This window comes from Amia ocellicauda, chromosome 17, assembly GCF_036373705.1.
Source record: "Amia ocellicauda isolate fAmiCal2 chromosome 17, fAmiCal2.hap1, whole genome shotgun sequence".
NCBI classification, from domain to species: domain Eukaryota; kingdom Metazoa; phylum Chordata; class Actinopteri; order Amiiformes; family Amiidae; genus Amia; species Amia ocellicauda.
The window spans coordinates 24,195,294-24,210,429 of NC_089866.1; the positions used below are offsets into that span (position 1 = coordinate 24,195,294).

Sequence of the window (15,136 nt, forward strand, 5' to 3'; positions counted from 1 at the left end):
CTCCTTGTCTTTTTTTTTCATTTTTAATTGAATCAGCTTATTTCACATAGTTCTTTAATTTTGCTGTAATGCTTCTTACACTTTCCGGTTGGATATGCATTAACCTTCCTTTGAATCTGGCATGAATATTGATTCAGGAGATTAGCAACTTAATGCTGTTGAACTGTTGCTGTTTCCACATTGCAGGATGTATTAAATATGTAGATATAACAGCGAATGTTAACTGACATGAATGATCCTTTAATATCCTATCCAAGCCAAGGTAAAACCTCGTAAAATGTTTACTTTTATTTTGTATGGGTAAAACAATCAATGCATTAAACCTATGATTTTATCACCATTTTCCTTCTCTTTAAGGGTAAATCCTGATATTCATGGAGCAGCGTAGCACACAAGTCATGTTTCCCTTTTACAGATTTCTCCGTGTCTACTTTTGGCTTTACAAAACGATATCAGAGTGTGTGTAGTGTTTATCTTTCTGCAAACAGACCACACTCAACACAAATTATCCAAGTTCCTTATTGCAATTCTTTTCATGTCTTTATAGTTCAAATTCCTCTTGAAAAGGCAGTATTATGATTAAAAAGGGAAGCTGCCTGGGTGCAGAGACAGGGAACATTAGCTCCAGGGCATCTTAATGCCAGAACTTGATTTGCATTTGTTCCTTTCCGAATTGGTTTTTAATTTAGATACTTTGAACAATTACATTATTTACAGCCTATATTCTCCTCACGGGGAATGTATTCATATCTCGTATTGCGAGCAATTTCAGATCTTCACTGTACGCTTATGATCGGAATATGTTTTATACTGACTATGAGTTGAGATCAATTCAAGTCTTTTTGGTCAATTAGGTGCACATCAATTAATGTAAGTAGATTCCTTTTTTGTGGGTGGAAAGAGGGCATAATTGATGTTGGCCTATTAATAAATGTAATTATTTGGCTATAAATACACATCAATGTCTTTGTTTCACTCTTGAGCAAGGCCTCTTGTTGAAACATCAAGTGTCTTCTGAGATTAATTTGAACTTTAAAAAGATTTTCAAATTAGGAGCCAGTGTCTCGACATGATAAGTGATTTTGAGTGCTTTAAGGTCTTTTTTGTATTGTATTTCTGGAGAATAATAATCCTCATAATCATCATGATCATAACGTGGCAGTGTAAATAACAGCAAGGCAAAACTAAATCTGCATAGTGCTCCAGGGATAACTCTACTGTGAAAACTGCACTTCCTTTCAGCCCAAACATTACAACAAGGGAATATGAAAGAGTTCCTCCAAAGAGCAATTAATCCCAGGACTAAAAGGCTCATCATTCACATACAGGTTCAAATAAATGGAGCATTTTGACTTAAAGCACAGATACATGATGTAACCTCCAGAGCATTAACCCTTTTATACTTAACACAGAAACTGGAGCATAGCTGGAGGTGAAGTGGATTAAGAATTTAGGCTAACCAGACACAGCAGATATGAAGCAGGGCTCAGGATGTACAACGAGCATGTTAAAGTGTTATTTTAGGCTCTCAAAGATAGTCCTGGATTGCTGTGTCACTTCCTTGCACTGTGAGTATCAGATAATGAGATATCTTTGAGGTGGCGGTTTGAATGACAATATATAATATATATAATAAAATATATTGTATCGGTGAAGGGGTGGGGGATTCACTGAATTTGCTGATGAACCGCAAATCTGCAGAGAGAGAACAAGCCCCATCACATGCTTGGGATCTAACGCATCCACAAAAACCACCCCGTCCACCGATTCAAGTCAATCAAACTCGCCTGTTTGTTTTCTGGCCTGATGGGGGCATTGCAAGATGGCGGATCATCTTCCTCCTTGCCTTGGTTCTATCCTGTTCAATACTGGAAAGTAATTTAATGTAAAACTACCTTGTCTTTCTGGAGCTACTATAACTGAATAGGTCAGCATTCTCAAATTGATCCTGGAGGAAAACAGAGTGCGAAGACTGACTGACAACTGTGTACCCAAGAAATCGATATTCAGTTATCGGAACAGGACTTAAAGAGTGTCCACTCACCGGCTTATTTGCACAACTGTACATAAAGTGGTCAAACACACTCCCTCTTGAAACTGTCTACCTGTATACCTAACACAAGCTTCCTGGAGAGGCTCTGCTTTGTCCAAGTAAGCTTTTTTATATTTGCTGGTTAAACACAGACACCATTTGAGAGGTACTTGTCAGTGTTGTTTTTATGTGGAATGCCAAGACAATCGCTGTCTCGGCCAAATGTGGCTGGTATTACGGGGGGGAGTGAGGGAAGGAGGTCTAGCAATATGGGACTCCATCAGCCTTTTTCGTGAACAATAATGGTGAATTGGACAGTGGAAGAATTCATTGCAGGGCAAATCAATAGGAAATTATGGAGCTGGATCAATAAACAGTCAGTCTTCCAAACTGTTGAACAGTAAAGTCTTGATGAGCTGCAGTTTTACCTGTTAACACACACACACACACACACACACACAGATAGCCATCAGCTGAGTATGCTTTCCAATGGTGATTACATTTTCCCTTCAATATGCTTTTAGCAAGATACATATACATTTGATCGATATCATCTGGATAGCTGGGGAAAGATTAAAGTGCGACAATATTTTCTTGTTCTTTTTCACACTCAGCGTGCGATCGCGTGTGTGTATGTGTGTTATGTTTTGTGTAGACTGACAGCAAGAAATACTACACTCGCTCAACCACAGAGCGCAGCCATCTCCAAAACACAAGTCTGTCTTCTGCTCACTAAATCTCTTCCCCAGCACTGAAACTCCTCAAATTTATTCTCACACTTCAATGCAGCAGTGAGCTGATGCTGGGTGGGCTCAACTGCGTCCCACGTGGTGCCGATTTTGACAAATTACTCCCTGTTCTTACGAGAAGTTCACCAGTAAAGACAAGCCATTGCCGAGCAGTAATGGTCGGATCATGGGTTTTCCGAATGGGCTTGTTAATTATATGTAATTAGAGTCATGTTTGATACATCTGTACCGCTTTGCCACCCTCGGAAACATGTGGCGCATGGCTGAAACCAGTCAGTAAAGGATGCATTCTACACATTAATTTCCCCTTTTAATCTCATCTTAATCCTATTGTGGTCAAGGACTTTAACGTCTCTTGATGTTGTTGTTTGTATGCCCACAGGACCCTGCAGGCAATTGGCTGCTTTCCTTCACAACACATCTACACACGCAATAGTAATATCTGCCTTGGTATCTGTGTCAGGCTCTGTGTAACACGCAGCCTAGCACATTTCTGCTCGGTGTGTCTCTAATCCGTGCTGTGCTTGGTGTTTCACCACCACCACCTCTGAGGCGCTCCATTCTAAAATGGCAGCGCTGGATACAACCTTAACCTGCCTTTTATCATGAGTGCGAATTAATGCTTTGTCGTGCAATCTCAGGCGCACGTCTTCACACCCAATGAAGTCAGTCAACAGATGATGTTAATTTATTCCGAAAAATCTCATCGGCTTCTGAGTCAACAGCAGTCAGGTTTCCCTTCCTAATCCAATTCCCTATGAGTCACTATGGATTTAACCAGTCTACAAAAGCCATGCTTGTTGAGATATGTAGCTCTTTTCCTCCTGATCTGGAGAAGTGCTTTCCTGATGCTTATTTTTGCCAGAAGAGTGCTCAACCTGCCAATAACAACATCAAGCACTTACATGACATCCATACAACAGGATGTATGAGTATGATATTGTAACACAAACAGGAAGTGCAAGGCGTAGACACGGATTTGAGGTTAAGTATCATGCACTTGTTTTTCCATATGATGCTTAAGTTAACCCATTAAAATAAAAAATAAAAGTGTTTTGTTCAAGGAAAGATATTGCCCCAGCTGAAAAAAAAAAAAAAAAAAAAAAAATCAAACTGAACTGGTCTAATGTCATAGCCGCCGCAACTTACAACCACAAAATTGAATTTCAAACACCACTCACTAATATTCCTGTTTCCACTTTCATTTCCCCTGTCAATTTATGGTGACACTTTACAGCACAGAACCAGGCATGATGCAGTGCAGTAAAGCAACAGCTCTTATTTTTGCCACTTTCATCCTGATTACACCGCAGAACACATTTCCTTTGGTGATTTGGCTGGCTGCCGACATCACATAGGGAGAGAGATGCACATCTGAATGTGCATTAATGGCAGCAGAAGATCTCTGTTGTAGCTTCTTTTCACCAACAGCCTGGTTTCCCAGCCTGCAGCACATAAACACTATTAAAAACGGTTGCACCTAAAAAAAATCCCCAGGCAGAATTCCAATTTGGTTGGCCTCACATTGTCTGGTCGGTTCTTATTCTATTCTCAAGCTAACCATGCTCTTTAAGAAGGTAGGCTTCCATTTCTGAGTTGATCTCTATAAATGGTGTCAGGCTAAAGGTCTTGATTTACTGCAGGTCCTGAATATTGATGGAGGACATGGTGAGCCGATTCTCTCATCAGACAACAGAGACGTTCATTGAGTCAGACAGAAGTGGAGGTATTGGGGGTGTGGATAGAAATCCCACTGTTACTAGTTTTGAAAAATAACCCCCTTCACATAGAAGCTAGGCTACTTTGTACTCAGTAGGTCACTGTCTAAATAAACTGACTTTTTATACAGGTGAGGTTCTCCAAATCATGTCTGAATATAAGCTAACAATGAACTGGACTGTTTTTTTACAGCACTGTGTGTGGAAATATTACTTCTTCATGTACAGATCAACAACAAGAACAAGTTGCTGTTTAATTAGGGCTGTTGAACTTAAAAGACCTTGTGCTTGTACATAATTACACTCCACGACGCTCTGATTAAAGAGAAATTGCCAGCATTTTTGTCATGTGGAGCTGTGAGTGCTCAAATAACTAAAATATTTCTGTTTGTATTTTTTCCCCTTGATGAATAATTTAATAATTTGCAAGTATAATTAACACATTTTGCTTCTGAAAGTTTGGCATTTGATAATCTTTTATCATGGGCAACAGCTTAGAATTAAGGAGTAGAAAACTGAAATAATTTAAGGGTGAAAGATCTGAGAGACAGTACAAATTTGGCACATATATAGCTAAGACATTACAAATTCACGGTGTTAGGTAATTGCCCAGTCAAACCACCTCAGGTATCGGGGCTCAATTTCGCATTTGTCTCATATCTGGAGTTCAGCTACAGCTTAACGATGCACTTGATTCAGATGAGACTCACTTTTAGGTATAGGTTTCAAATACAATCATATGTTGGGTCTTTGATGCAGTGCCACCCTGACATCTGAAAGGTACAATTCTGTGTAATGAACAATTATTAGCGATGCAGAAAACGCGATTTTGATTTCCCATTTGTGACACATAGTATGGCAAATTTCCGGCTGAAATAAAGGAAGTTATTAACATTTGAAAAACCCCTGTTGTAAGTCAGCAGAGGCGTGAGTGAAGAAACAGTACTACCCCCCACCCACGCACCCCCATTAACTTCAGTCAGTATTAACTTCATGTGTAATAAGAATTTGTAACTGAAACTTTGCATGCAGTCATCATTTGCATAAATACACCTGGGAGAAATATCATAAAAATCAGAAATGGACACCCAAGAACCTCTGGGTGACCTGGGCTGGAATTACAAATAACAAATTAGGTGTAGAGGAGGAAGTTCCTAATTTTCACAGCTTTTTCTTGAAAGATTTTCTGTACAAGTTCTATTTAAATTAACTATGCCTTGAAAAAGTGGCTTGTGAATATTGATTGTGAATCTCCTGACAACAGAAAGGGGGTTTGAAATTAAGATCAAACTGATGCAATTAGGTGCTCTGGTGTTGTGCTCCTCAACATAGTTTTTCTCTCCATGTATTCTTCAAAAACCTGAAATTGCAAGAGCGGCAGAATTAAAAGCTTAATGTCACAGCTGCTATTTTGAACACATCGTAACCCACGCACTACAGCGTCATACAGCACAGAAACCAAAAAGGGAATGACAGGCCTCAATGACTGAAATTCCAGCCTTCTCACTTTGAAGCCTTCAACTCTCTAGCACTGAAGTCTTTTTTCATATTTACTGCTTTAGAATTGCTGTCAAACTCTGTGGTTTTTAGGTCTCATTAGACTCAGGGCTTAGGAAATCTTAGAAATGTGGCCTTTCTTCTGTCTATTTCTAGAGTATGGAAAAAGGTTTCCAGCTTCCCAATTTGCCCAAAGTCCACAGGAAGGTAACTCATGTTGACATCATTGTTGGTCCTCATTTGATCTGCTCTACACAACAAACTCCAAACACTTTAAAAGGTTCTAAAGGCTGTTTAAGAAGATGGGACCCGGCAATTTGAGAGGTTTGTAGCGCTGCTATCCAACGAGAAATTATGCTTGCAGTCCCTGTGGGGGAAATGAGCTCAGTGCCTCTACACAGCTCCACTTTGTTGTGTAAAAGAAACTCGCTACTCTCACTCTTTCTCTTTCTTTACAACCAAAACAGCAGAGGATTCTGATGAGCACAAATGATATACAAATTACGTGAGTTCAAGACTAGGACTTCTGTGAAACACTCCTGAAAAGACAAGGCAACTCTTAGCAGTAGCCTGACTAATTTAGTTCTCACCCAATTTACTTCCCAATTGTGTCATACTGCTCTCTGAACGACAACAAAGGCTCGAAAACAGACAAATGTTCTCTGATCTCAGACCGGCTAGATCCTCATTGCTCTTCATTAAACTATTCAGGGGTTGATGCCAATCTCATTAGATCCAGGCCGACCGAAGAGGGTCCCTGTCAGGCTACGGTGAGTGATTGTTGAGAAGGGCGTGCTGTGTCATGCCCACTTTATGTGAACCATCCTGACCTTAGAGAAGAAAACAACGTTTCCCTAGCAGATCACCAGCTGAGATCAGCAATTTGATGAGCACAGGTCCCTGATGCATGGCTACCCTGACAAATCATGTGATCTGCTAATTAATGAGTTCCACCATAAGGGTCAACTGTTTAGCCATTTTTCAAGAAATACTGGCCCTCCTACCAATAAATTATGTCTCAACACTGATACACATAACAGATCTAACACCACGAATTTAGCATGCATTCCAGTGCATTACTCCCCTACTATCCTCAACTCTCTTCCCTCTACATTTAATTGCTAATATAATCCTGAACAGCATGTGTTCCAAGTCTGCCAGTCGTGCCATAGTAGTGCCAAGTTAATAATGGTTTTGGGTAAGGAACTCTTGTAGCTCCTAAAAACTAGATTAGGCTCCCAAATTAAGCACTAATTAGTTTTAAATCCACTGGCATTTTCTCCAATATAGACGCCAGCCCAATGGAAAATCTTCGGCAGTTAAACTCGGCTTTCGGGACTTGGTGGTCTCTTTCATTTGATGTGCTTCATCTGGATTTTCTAGCCCAATTTGTTAATTTAACAAGTCAACAGAAGTCAGGATAAATTTGTCTCTTCAGACAAGGAATCCTAACCCACACCAGACTGCAAAGGTTAACGTGTCCAATTCTAACATCAATGTTTACAAACCAAAATAAGAGAATGTTTTTACAATAACTGTCAGTCAAGCCTTCTAAAAGATTGTCATTATGGACAAATCAAATTATATTTGTGGGGATAAAATGATTTGCATAGAAAACGTAAATCAATAAGGCCATTAAAAAATGACCATGACTGCAATAACAATGATATAGAACTTGTGATATGCTTGCAAAGGGGGATTGAGTGTTTTCCACGTCCGAACAACATTCCTGTATAATCATCTGTGGTTACTAAAACACAGTGATCGGAAAGACAATATAGACCTTGAAATAATTTCCTTTAGAGGTCACCTGGATTGTGTACAATTTCTTGATGGGAACATTATGCCTAAACTGAAACTGAGACTATGCATTTAGATGAGATAAGTCATTGTGGAGTGGACAGTAGACAGACTTGGCAATACATACATTAGAGGAGGAAAGATGAATAGCTGTCACAGAGATCATGGAGGACTACACTTGAATATCTAACAACTGCTTAATAAATCACATAAATACATCTAAATGTGTGCGTTAGTTTTAATAATCTATGTGAATTCTGCACAATGTTGTGTTGTATGACTTATAAATGTAATTCATCTCTCCCCTGGAGAAATACACATACTCTGGCTACTGAGACACATCCCTACACTGGGTGGATAATGTCCTCTACCTCTGTGGAATAACACAACAGGCAAACTGCAAGTAATTGTCGTTAATTTGAGTTGGTGAGGCTGAGGCACAAGTCCTTTCACAACAGGTGGATTGATTTCACATCACAAACCCACCAGCCAGCTGGACCCCTGTGGAGACAGTCAATGCAGGCTGTTCACAGATTCCTGCCAAACGACGTTTCATTTCACGAACGTGATGTCTAGTCGATGGAGAAGTTACATTCAATTGGAGTTTAAATGCATCCAAAGCCTTTGTCTGCTAATTAGTTCATTGTGTATCCCCTGGCTGCTCAAAATACAATCATGAAGAAACACAGGAACCTTTTTTGGCTCCAGTAAGTATACGTGCACAAACAGTCTACACGTGTTGAAGCCACTGGAATAGAAGCCTAGGGAACACAAAGGAACACCACCAACTCCACCTGACATGAGGAGAGACAAAGGAGAAAGCGGACCTATAAGTATATCTTCTGAATAAAATTAATAGAGTGCAGTATGCTTTATGTACAAATTGGTGTAGTAGCCACTGAAGCTGAAATTATCATCCAATGACCTGCTCTGACAAGTTTCTGATGTAAAACTGTCATCAGACATGACTGAAAACTTAGTATTTACAAAAAAACTAAAAAGCTTGTAAAGTCCGAATTCAGAACAAATTCAGGTTCCTCTAAGTTACTAAATTTACAACCCAGAAGTCTTCAGATTGGTTCAGTCAATTGGAAGCTAGTATAATTGTATAGTTTCATTTTGTGTTGATGACATAATTGTTTTTCCTCCATGCTTGTTTTTTTTTTTTTTTGCGAGTAACATGTAACAGACTGATCAGACGTCCTCTAACAGTGCTTGGTGCCGTTATTTAAAGTTCTCTGTGATGGTGGGTATCCGGACTTGAGTAATAAGTTCATTTTCCATGCCCCTGTGATATAGTACCAAGTTTTTACATAAACGAGTGCTCAGGCTTCTTTCCTCTATTTTGTGCTTTTCAACTTTCCTATGCACCTTCATAAAGGGAGGTGTGAATATCCCCATATAGGCTTTATAATTGCCAACCAGTGGAAAGTGAAATTGGCATTAGTGCTGGGAATTAATTGGATGTCAATGTGACAGGGGAAGTGCCCTTTTTAAAGCCAGCTTAGAAACTCCAAGCCATCTATCTATGTGACTGCCCTTTCAAGACTGCATTTCTGATTCAAGGCACCACGAAAAAAGTAATTGTCAAGACCACTGATGGCGAGGCAGTAATATTAAAATGAATGGACTGGGGAGTGATTAACGACAGAGGGCTTGCAGTCCCCCAAGGTTACTTGCTGAACATAGATCACGCATTGACAGGCCGCTGTACTTCAATGTCAATCCACAACAAGTTGCAGGATTTTTTTTTTTTTTTGGAGGGGGGTATTAATTTAATGACCCACTGGAGTGGCTTGCAAACTGTTTGAAAAGGGAGCAGGGACATGATAAAGGGGGGCTCTAAGATCACTAGCTGCATTTTGTACAGGTTTGGTCTTTGTTCTTCATTTGATTTGCAGTTGATTTTTGCAATAACGTGTTCCGCCTTTTGGATAGACATGACATATGTACAAAGACTCTGATTGCCAAGTATTGTTATTGGAGAATTGTTTGTCTCTACAGACACTAACAATCCTGTCATTCAACTTGTGTCTTTTGTAGTTGCAGAATAAATTAGATGTATATTATGTGAGACTGTGTATCCACTTTTGTGTGATAAATGGTGAGCTCTCATTAACTGTGGAGATACATAGCAGGTGCCTCCTGCAGACTGGGGTAATCTGCTCTTAAGAAAAGCCATTTAACTCAAGTATCAGCTACTAACTTGATGAGGTTTTCTGTATGGAATAGGGATGCCCTGTACTGTGGCTTTAACTCCAAGTTGATGCTGAAAAATTCATTTGAGCAAAGCTTTTTGATGGACAAACTCCAAAGTCTAAACAAGAATTATACAGTAGTAGCAAAAATACCCACAATAACTCTGTCACACGCAAACACTTTAGAACATAATTTTTTCATCTGCTCTCAAATTCACTAACATGGATCTTGTTCACAAGAAATATTGCTGCTAATTCCCTTGATGTATTCAATAACTGCTGGACAAATTATTTACATACAGCCTTGAAACCAAGACTCACATTGTTTTTTCTGATGCTTCTATGGAAAATTACTGCAAAGCCCCCCTAGTGTGTCTCAAGACAGTAGAAGTAGAAACGTTAAATAAAAATAATTACCAAAACCAAAATGTCAACAATAATAAAACATATGTAATGGGTCATTTGCAGTACATTTAGTCATACTGTGCTTTGATGAGGAAAAAATAACTGAAGTAAAAAATCTATAGTGCATTCTAAATCATATCAATACATGCAAGCAGCAGTTTTAGGTAGCAGGGGCATAGCAAAGCTAAACTGTGACCATGTGAACCCCCCAGTCTTGATGTGGGTACTCACCTTCTTGCAGGTACATGACAGCCTGGGAGTAGTTCTGCAGGGCGTGGTGTGTTCTGCCCAGGCTGCTGTAGGCCATGGTTTTGGCCGCCAGGTCGTTCATCTGCGCCGCTATGCTCAGGTGTTGCTCCTGGTACACCACCGCCCTCTCAAAGTTGCACAGGGACTCGTAAGTCAGGCCCAGGTTGCCGTACGCGCGGCCCTGGCAGCCGGGGCTGTTGGTCTCCTCGGCGATCTCCAGGTCCAGCTGGTGGTACTGCAGGGCAGTCTCGTACTCCCCCATATGCTGGTACACTCCTCCCAGGCCGCAGGATGCATCGCTCTCCAGGAGCCGGTCCTTGGTCTCCCTGGCGATGCCCAGCTGTCGCTCCAGGCAGGAGATGGCCTGCTCGTAGTTGCCCAGCTGGCTGTGGAGGCTGCCCAGCTCCCCGTAGGCTTGCGCTTTGTTGGCACACTCCCCCAGCTCATGGGCCACCACCAGCCGCTTCTCGAAACACACCAGGGCCTGCTGCAGGCTTCCCATCGCCCTGCCGGGACAAGAGCACAAAGCCAGCCGTCAACCTGTGCACTGAGCCACTTAAACACCCTCCTTCATTAATCACTACCAATCAATTTTTCATTGGTTAGAAGCCATTTTATTTAAGAGCAAGTGACTTTTTAACTGAGGACAGGAGACAGTTCTGGAGGAAGATGAATGGTTCAACAGGGAAAGATGAATGATTTGGTGGGATAAACTACCTAGCTCTGTGCATGTGGACGCCCATTCACTGGGCTATCAAAGAAATGGCTGGAGGAGGATGTGGGATCAAAGAGCTAGGAGACTACTTCTCTCGTCTATAACTTTTATTCACTTATTCTGCAGGACAGTGGAACACAAGCTCTACAGAAGATACTTGAGACACATTTCTTGGGGGTTTTATAATTAAAAAAAACGTATCAAAGCCTGCCACCAAACCTTCCACATCAGTTACCTCAGTACCTGAAAGGTGCCCATTTTTTGCCCTCAGCACATATTAAAATTATGCAGTATGGCTCAATTATTAATGAAGAGTTATTTCAAAAAGCCGAAGGGGGCATATGCAATATCAGTGATGATGATAACGGGTATTACTTGTATTATTAACAGAACTGATATTATTTCTACAGGAGACAAAAAAGAAAAGAAAATGCCTTTGCGATCTTTTCCATCATCAGCCAGCATTGTGCTTTCTGGGTAAAAGAATACTGAAATCAGATAGCATGACAGGGTTTCTCCATTTTAATGAACATGAGACAAACCTCCTAATTCCTTTTCTTAATTGGCTGATTCTTGTTGCCTCTATATGAGGGTAATAATGTGAATAGAAAAACGCAAAGAATTGTGTTATTGACAACATAATTTACCATCCCAGAACATCTTACAGGACAACGAGCTGCACTGATGAATGATGCATGAGGGGAGATTCATTTGCAAAGTATTTTCTTTGGGCTGACAGCAGTGTCCCGCAATGTTCATCATTCATTGTGTTTTTTTTCAAAGGGTGGGGGGGAGAAAACACACAAAAAACATAAGAACTGAACAAATAAACAAAATTATAATTTGGTTGTAATTGCTGGTACAAGTATTAATTATATGATTGGAACTTAATTCATGTATAATGCTATTGTGTCTCGGTTCAGTGACAAAGCTTCACTCTTTTTAGGGCCTGTAGTTTCATGTTTGGTGTCATTACAGTGGCGGCTTCCTCAATCATCGTTCGGTATGCATTTCATGCAGAACTAATTGAACTTCAGCGACATGTGTGAGTTTCCACAATTATCATGGGAAACACAAGAGAAAAAAAATGTTGACATACTAGAATGACTTGAAATAAAATCAAAGCTTTAAGTTCACACATCATTTAGAACACTTTGTTGTTACCAATTTAAGTTAAGCCGCTCTTTAATATTTTTGTTCCAGAGTGACAGACACTTTATTAGCTACAGTATTTTCCCCCTCTACTATAATTGCCTGATTTAATTTGTAAAGACTAAACTAGTACCATTACAGCAGACTCCACAGTCACTGGTGACACATCAGTGAAACCTAACAATTAGAGGAAAGTGTAATTAAATTAAGATTGGTATTTAGTTTAAAAGAAGTGTATTACGCTATGGAGTTATTGCCTATGGAGTTATTTGCAATGAATAAGGGGACAAAGTATAACACTAAATCGAACTCACCTGTGCCCATTTCCTAGGCCTCGGTAAGCCTTTTCCTGGTCTTGCATACGGTTCAGGCTCTGAGCCACGGACAGGTATTGTTCATAATACTTAATGGCTTCCTCAAAGTCACCCAGAGCCTCATAGCAATCTCCTAGATTTCCATAAGCTCTCCCTCGGTCCAGCACTGCCTCGTTGCCACTGAGCTGCTGTAGCATGGCCAGCTGCTGCTCAAAGTAGCCAATGGCTTCCTCCATCACGTTCATGTTCATCTTGGTGATGCCCATGTTGCCATAGACCTGCGCCTCAATGCTGGGGTCCTTCAGTTTTTGCCCAAGGTCCAGCTGCTCTTCGTAGCACTTGAAGGCCATCGTGTATTTGCCAAGGGCCATGTAGACAGCTGCAAGGTGCCCATGGGCTTTACATTCCCCCTGGATATCGCTCAGTTCTTGATAGACTTCGAGCTCCTGGGTGTGGTAGCCCAGGGCCTTATCATATTTCTGGATCATTCTGTAGGCCGCTCCCAATGCCGCATAGGCACTGGCCTCCAGTTTGCGTTCCTTCACCTGGTGGGCCAAAGCCAGCTGCTGCTCGTAGAACTTGATGGCCCCATTTATGTCCTTCTTGCACACAAAGATGTCGCCCAAGTTGCCCAAGGCCCGGAAACGAGCCTGTGAGTTATTCAGGGACTGGGCCAGGGAGAGGAGATATTTCTGGCACTCCTCTGCTTTGCTGAAGTTTCCTAAGGCCTTGAACGCCAGACCCAGGTTGCAGTAGGCCTTGGCCTGACTCAGCTTGTCGTGGAGGTCCTTGGCCAGCGCTAGGTCCTGTTCATAGTACTTCACCGCCTCTTGGTAGCTGCCCAGGCAGTAGTGGGCATATCCTAGGTTGTGGCACACCTTGCCCTCACTCTCCATGTCCTGAAGCTCAGGAGAGAGTCGCAGGTATTGTTCATAGTAGGGCACAGCTTGCGGGAATTCTCCCCGGGAGCAGTGGAAATTACCTAGGTTACTGAGTGCACGAGCCTCGCTCTGAATGTCACGGAGCTCGCGGGCGATGTTGAGGTGGTTTTGGTAGTGCTGTAAGGCGCGGTCGTGGGCTCCCAGGGCCTGGTAAGCTACAGCCAGATTCCCGTGCGTGGAGGCTTGTGAGGCTCGATCGTTCACCTCCATGGAGATCTGCAGCTCCTGCCGATGGTACTTGACAGCTTGGTCAAACATACCAAGGGCGTTGTAGGCATTCCCCATGTTGCCATAAGCTCGTCCCTGGGCGGCATAGTCGCTGAGCTCCTGAGCAATGGAGAGATGAGTTTTGTGGAGTTTCAGTGCAGTCTCATAATCTCCTTTCATCTGGTGAATTATACCTGCAGAGGGATAAAAATGCACAGCGTTAAAAGTGTCAAAGTGTTTTCTTCTGCTATAGATTTTTTTCTTTTGGAAGCAGAATGCAAAACATGTAACTAACTACTACTGTTTTCTAGTTTTAATATTCTCCCAGACAAGGTTGAGTTCTAATTTGGCCAGTCTGTCGTCATTGTCATTTTAAAGCCTTGTCACCTGGAAGCATTTAGCTAAAATGTCTACTGCCAGGTTTTTAGAGTTTGTCAGTGAAGGAAATATTTTCTCAACACAATCTTCTAATTATGTGCTACACTACCAAGCAAAAAACACTAATACACAATACACTAAATAGATGTCAAAACATCTCACATTCTAATACACTTTAATGGTTACTTCCATGTAAATAAAAACAACATCAAGCATTTTTTTATTGTCCCTAATTAAAGTGTCTGGGACATAATACAACGCTACTCTTAGAGATGGCAAGAAAAAAAGAGAAAGACAAAAAAGGAGCATGTCGAAGACCCACCGCCGAACATCTGAAATCCTATAAGAAACACTCCTGAGTGCATTTCCTTAAACCATAAACATTTTCTGTGAAAATAATGGAACCTACTTCTAATATCTACAGACACAGTCAGAAAAAATATCCCTCCTCGTTCTTTTTTCATGAAGAAAAAAACAACTAAAAAATGTTTCTCCACGGAGTAAAAACTGAAAAGAAACTGGACTAGAAAAACTATATATATATATATATATATATATATATATAAAAGGTTAATGAATACTTATAATGGAAAATGCTATGAGGCAACAGTGTGGTCAAAGCATTAATCGTGGCTCCTGCAATTTCACTACTAGATCTCAGTATACAGTAATCTCCTTTTCCCTTAACCAAAAGAGCTGTGTATTAAATCACAGAGGATCAACAAATTGCTGGCATCTGCGGAAAATGACCCAAGTGGTGGAAGTTCGTGGGCACCAGCGT

At 41.0% G+C, this 15,136-nt stretch overlaps 1 protein-coding gene across 3 annotated transcripts in view; it reads right to left on the reverse strand.

Moving 5' to 3' along the window:
* The window catches only part of ttc28 (tetratricopeptide repeat domain 28), a 412,770-nt gene that overhangs the window by 45,808 nt on the left and 351,826 nt on the right, over positions 1-15,136 (reverse strand). For all 3 annotated transcript variants that reach the window (XM_066689093.1, XM_066689094.1, XM_066689095.1), the window contains 2 exons: positions 12,830-14,171; positions 10,631-11,154 (listed from right to left, as the gene is read on the reverse strand). In XM_066689093.1, coding sequence (XP_066545190.1) covers positions 10,631-11,154; positions 12,830-14,171 — 1,866 coding nt within the window. The remainder of the gene's footprint in view (positions 1-10,630; positions 11,155-12,829; positions 14,172-15,136) is intronic.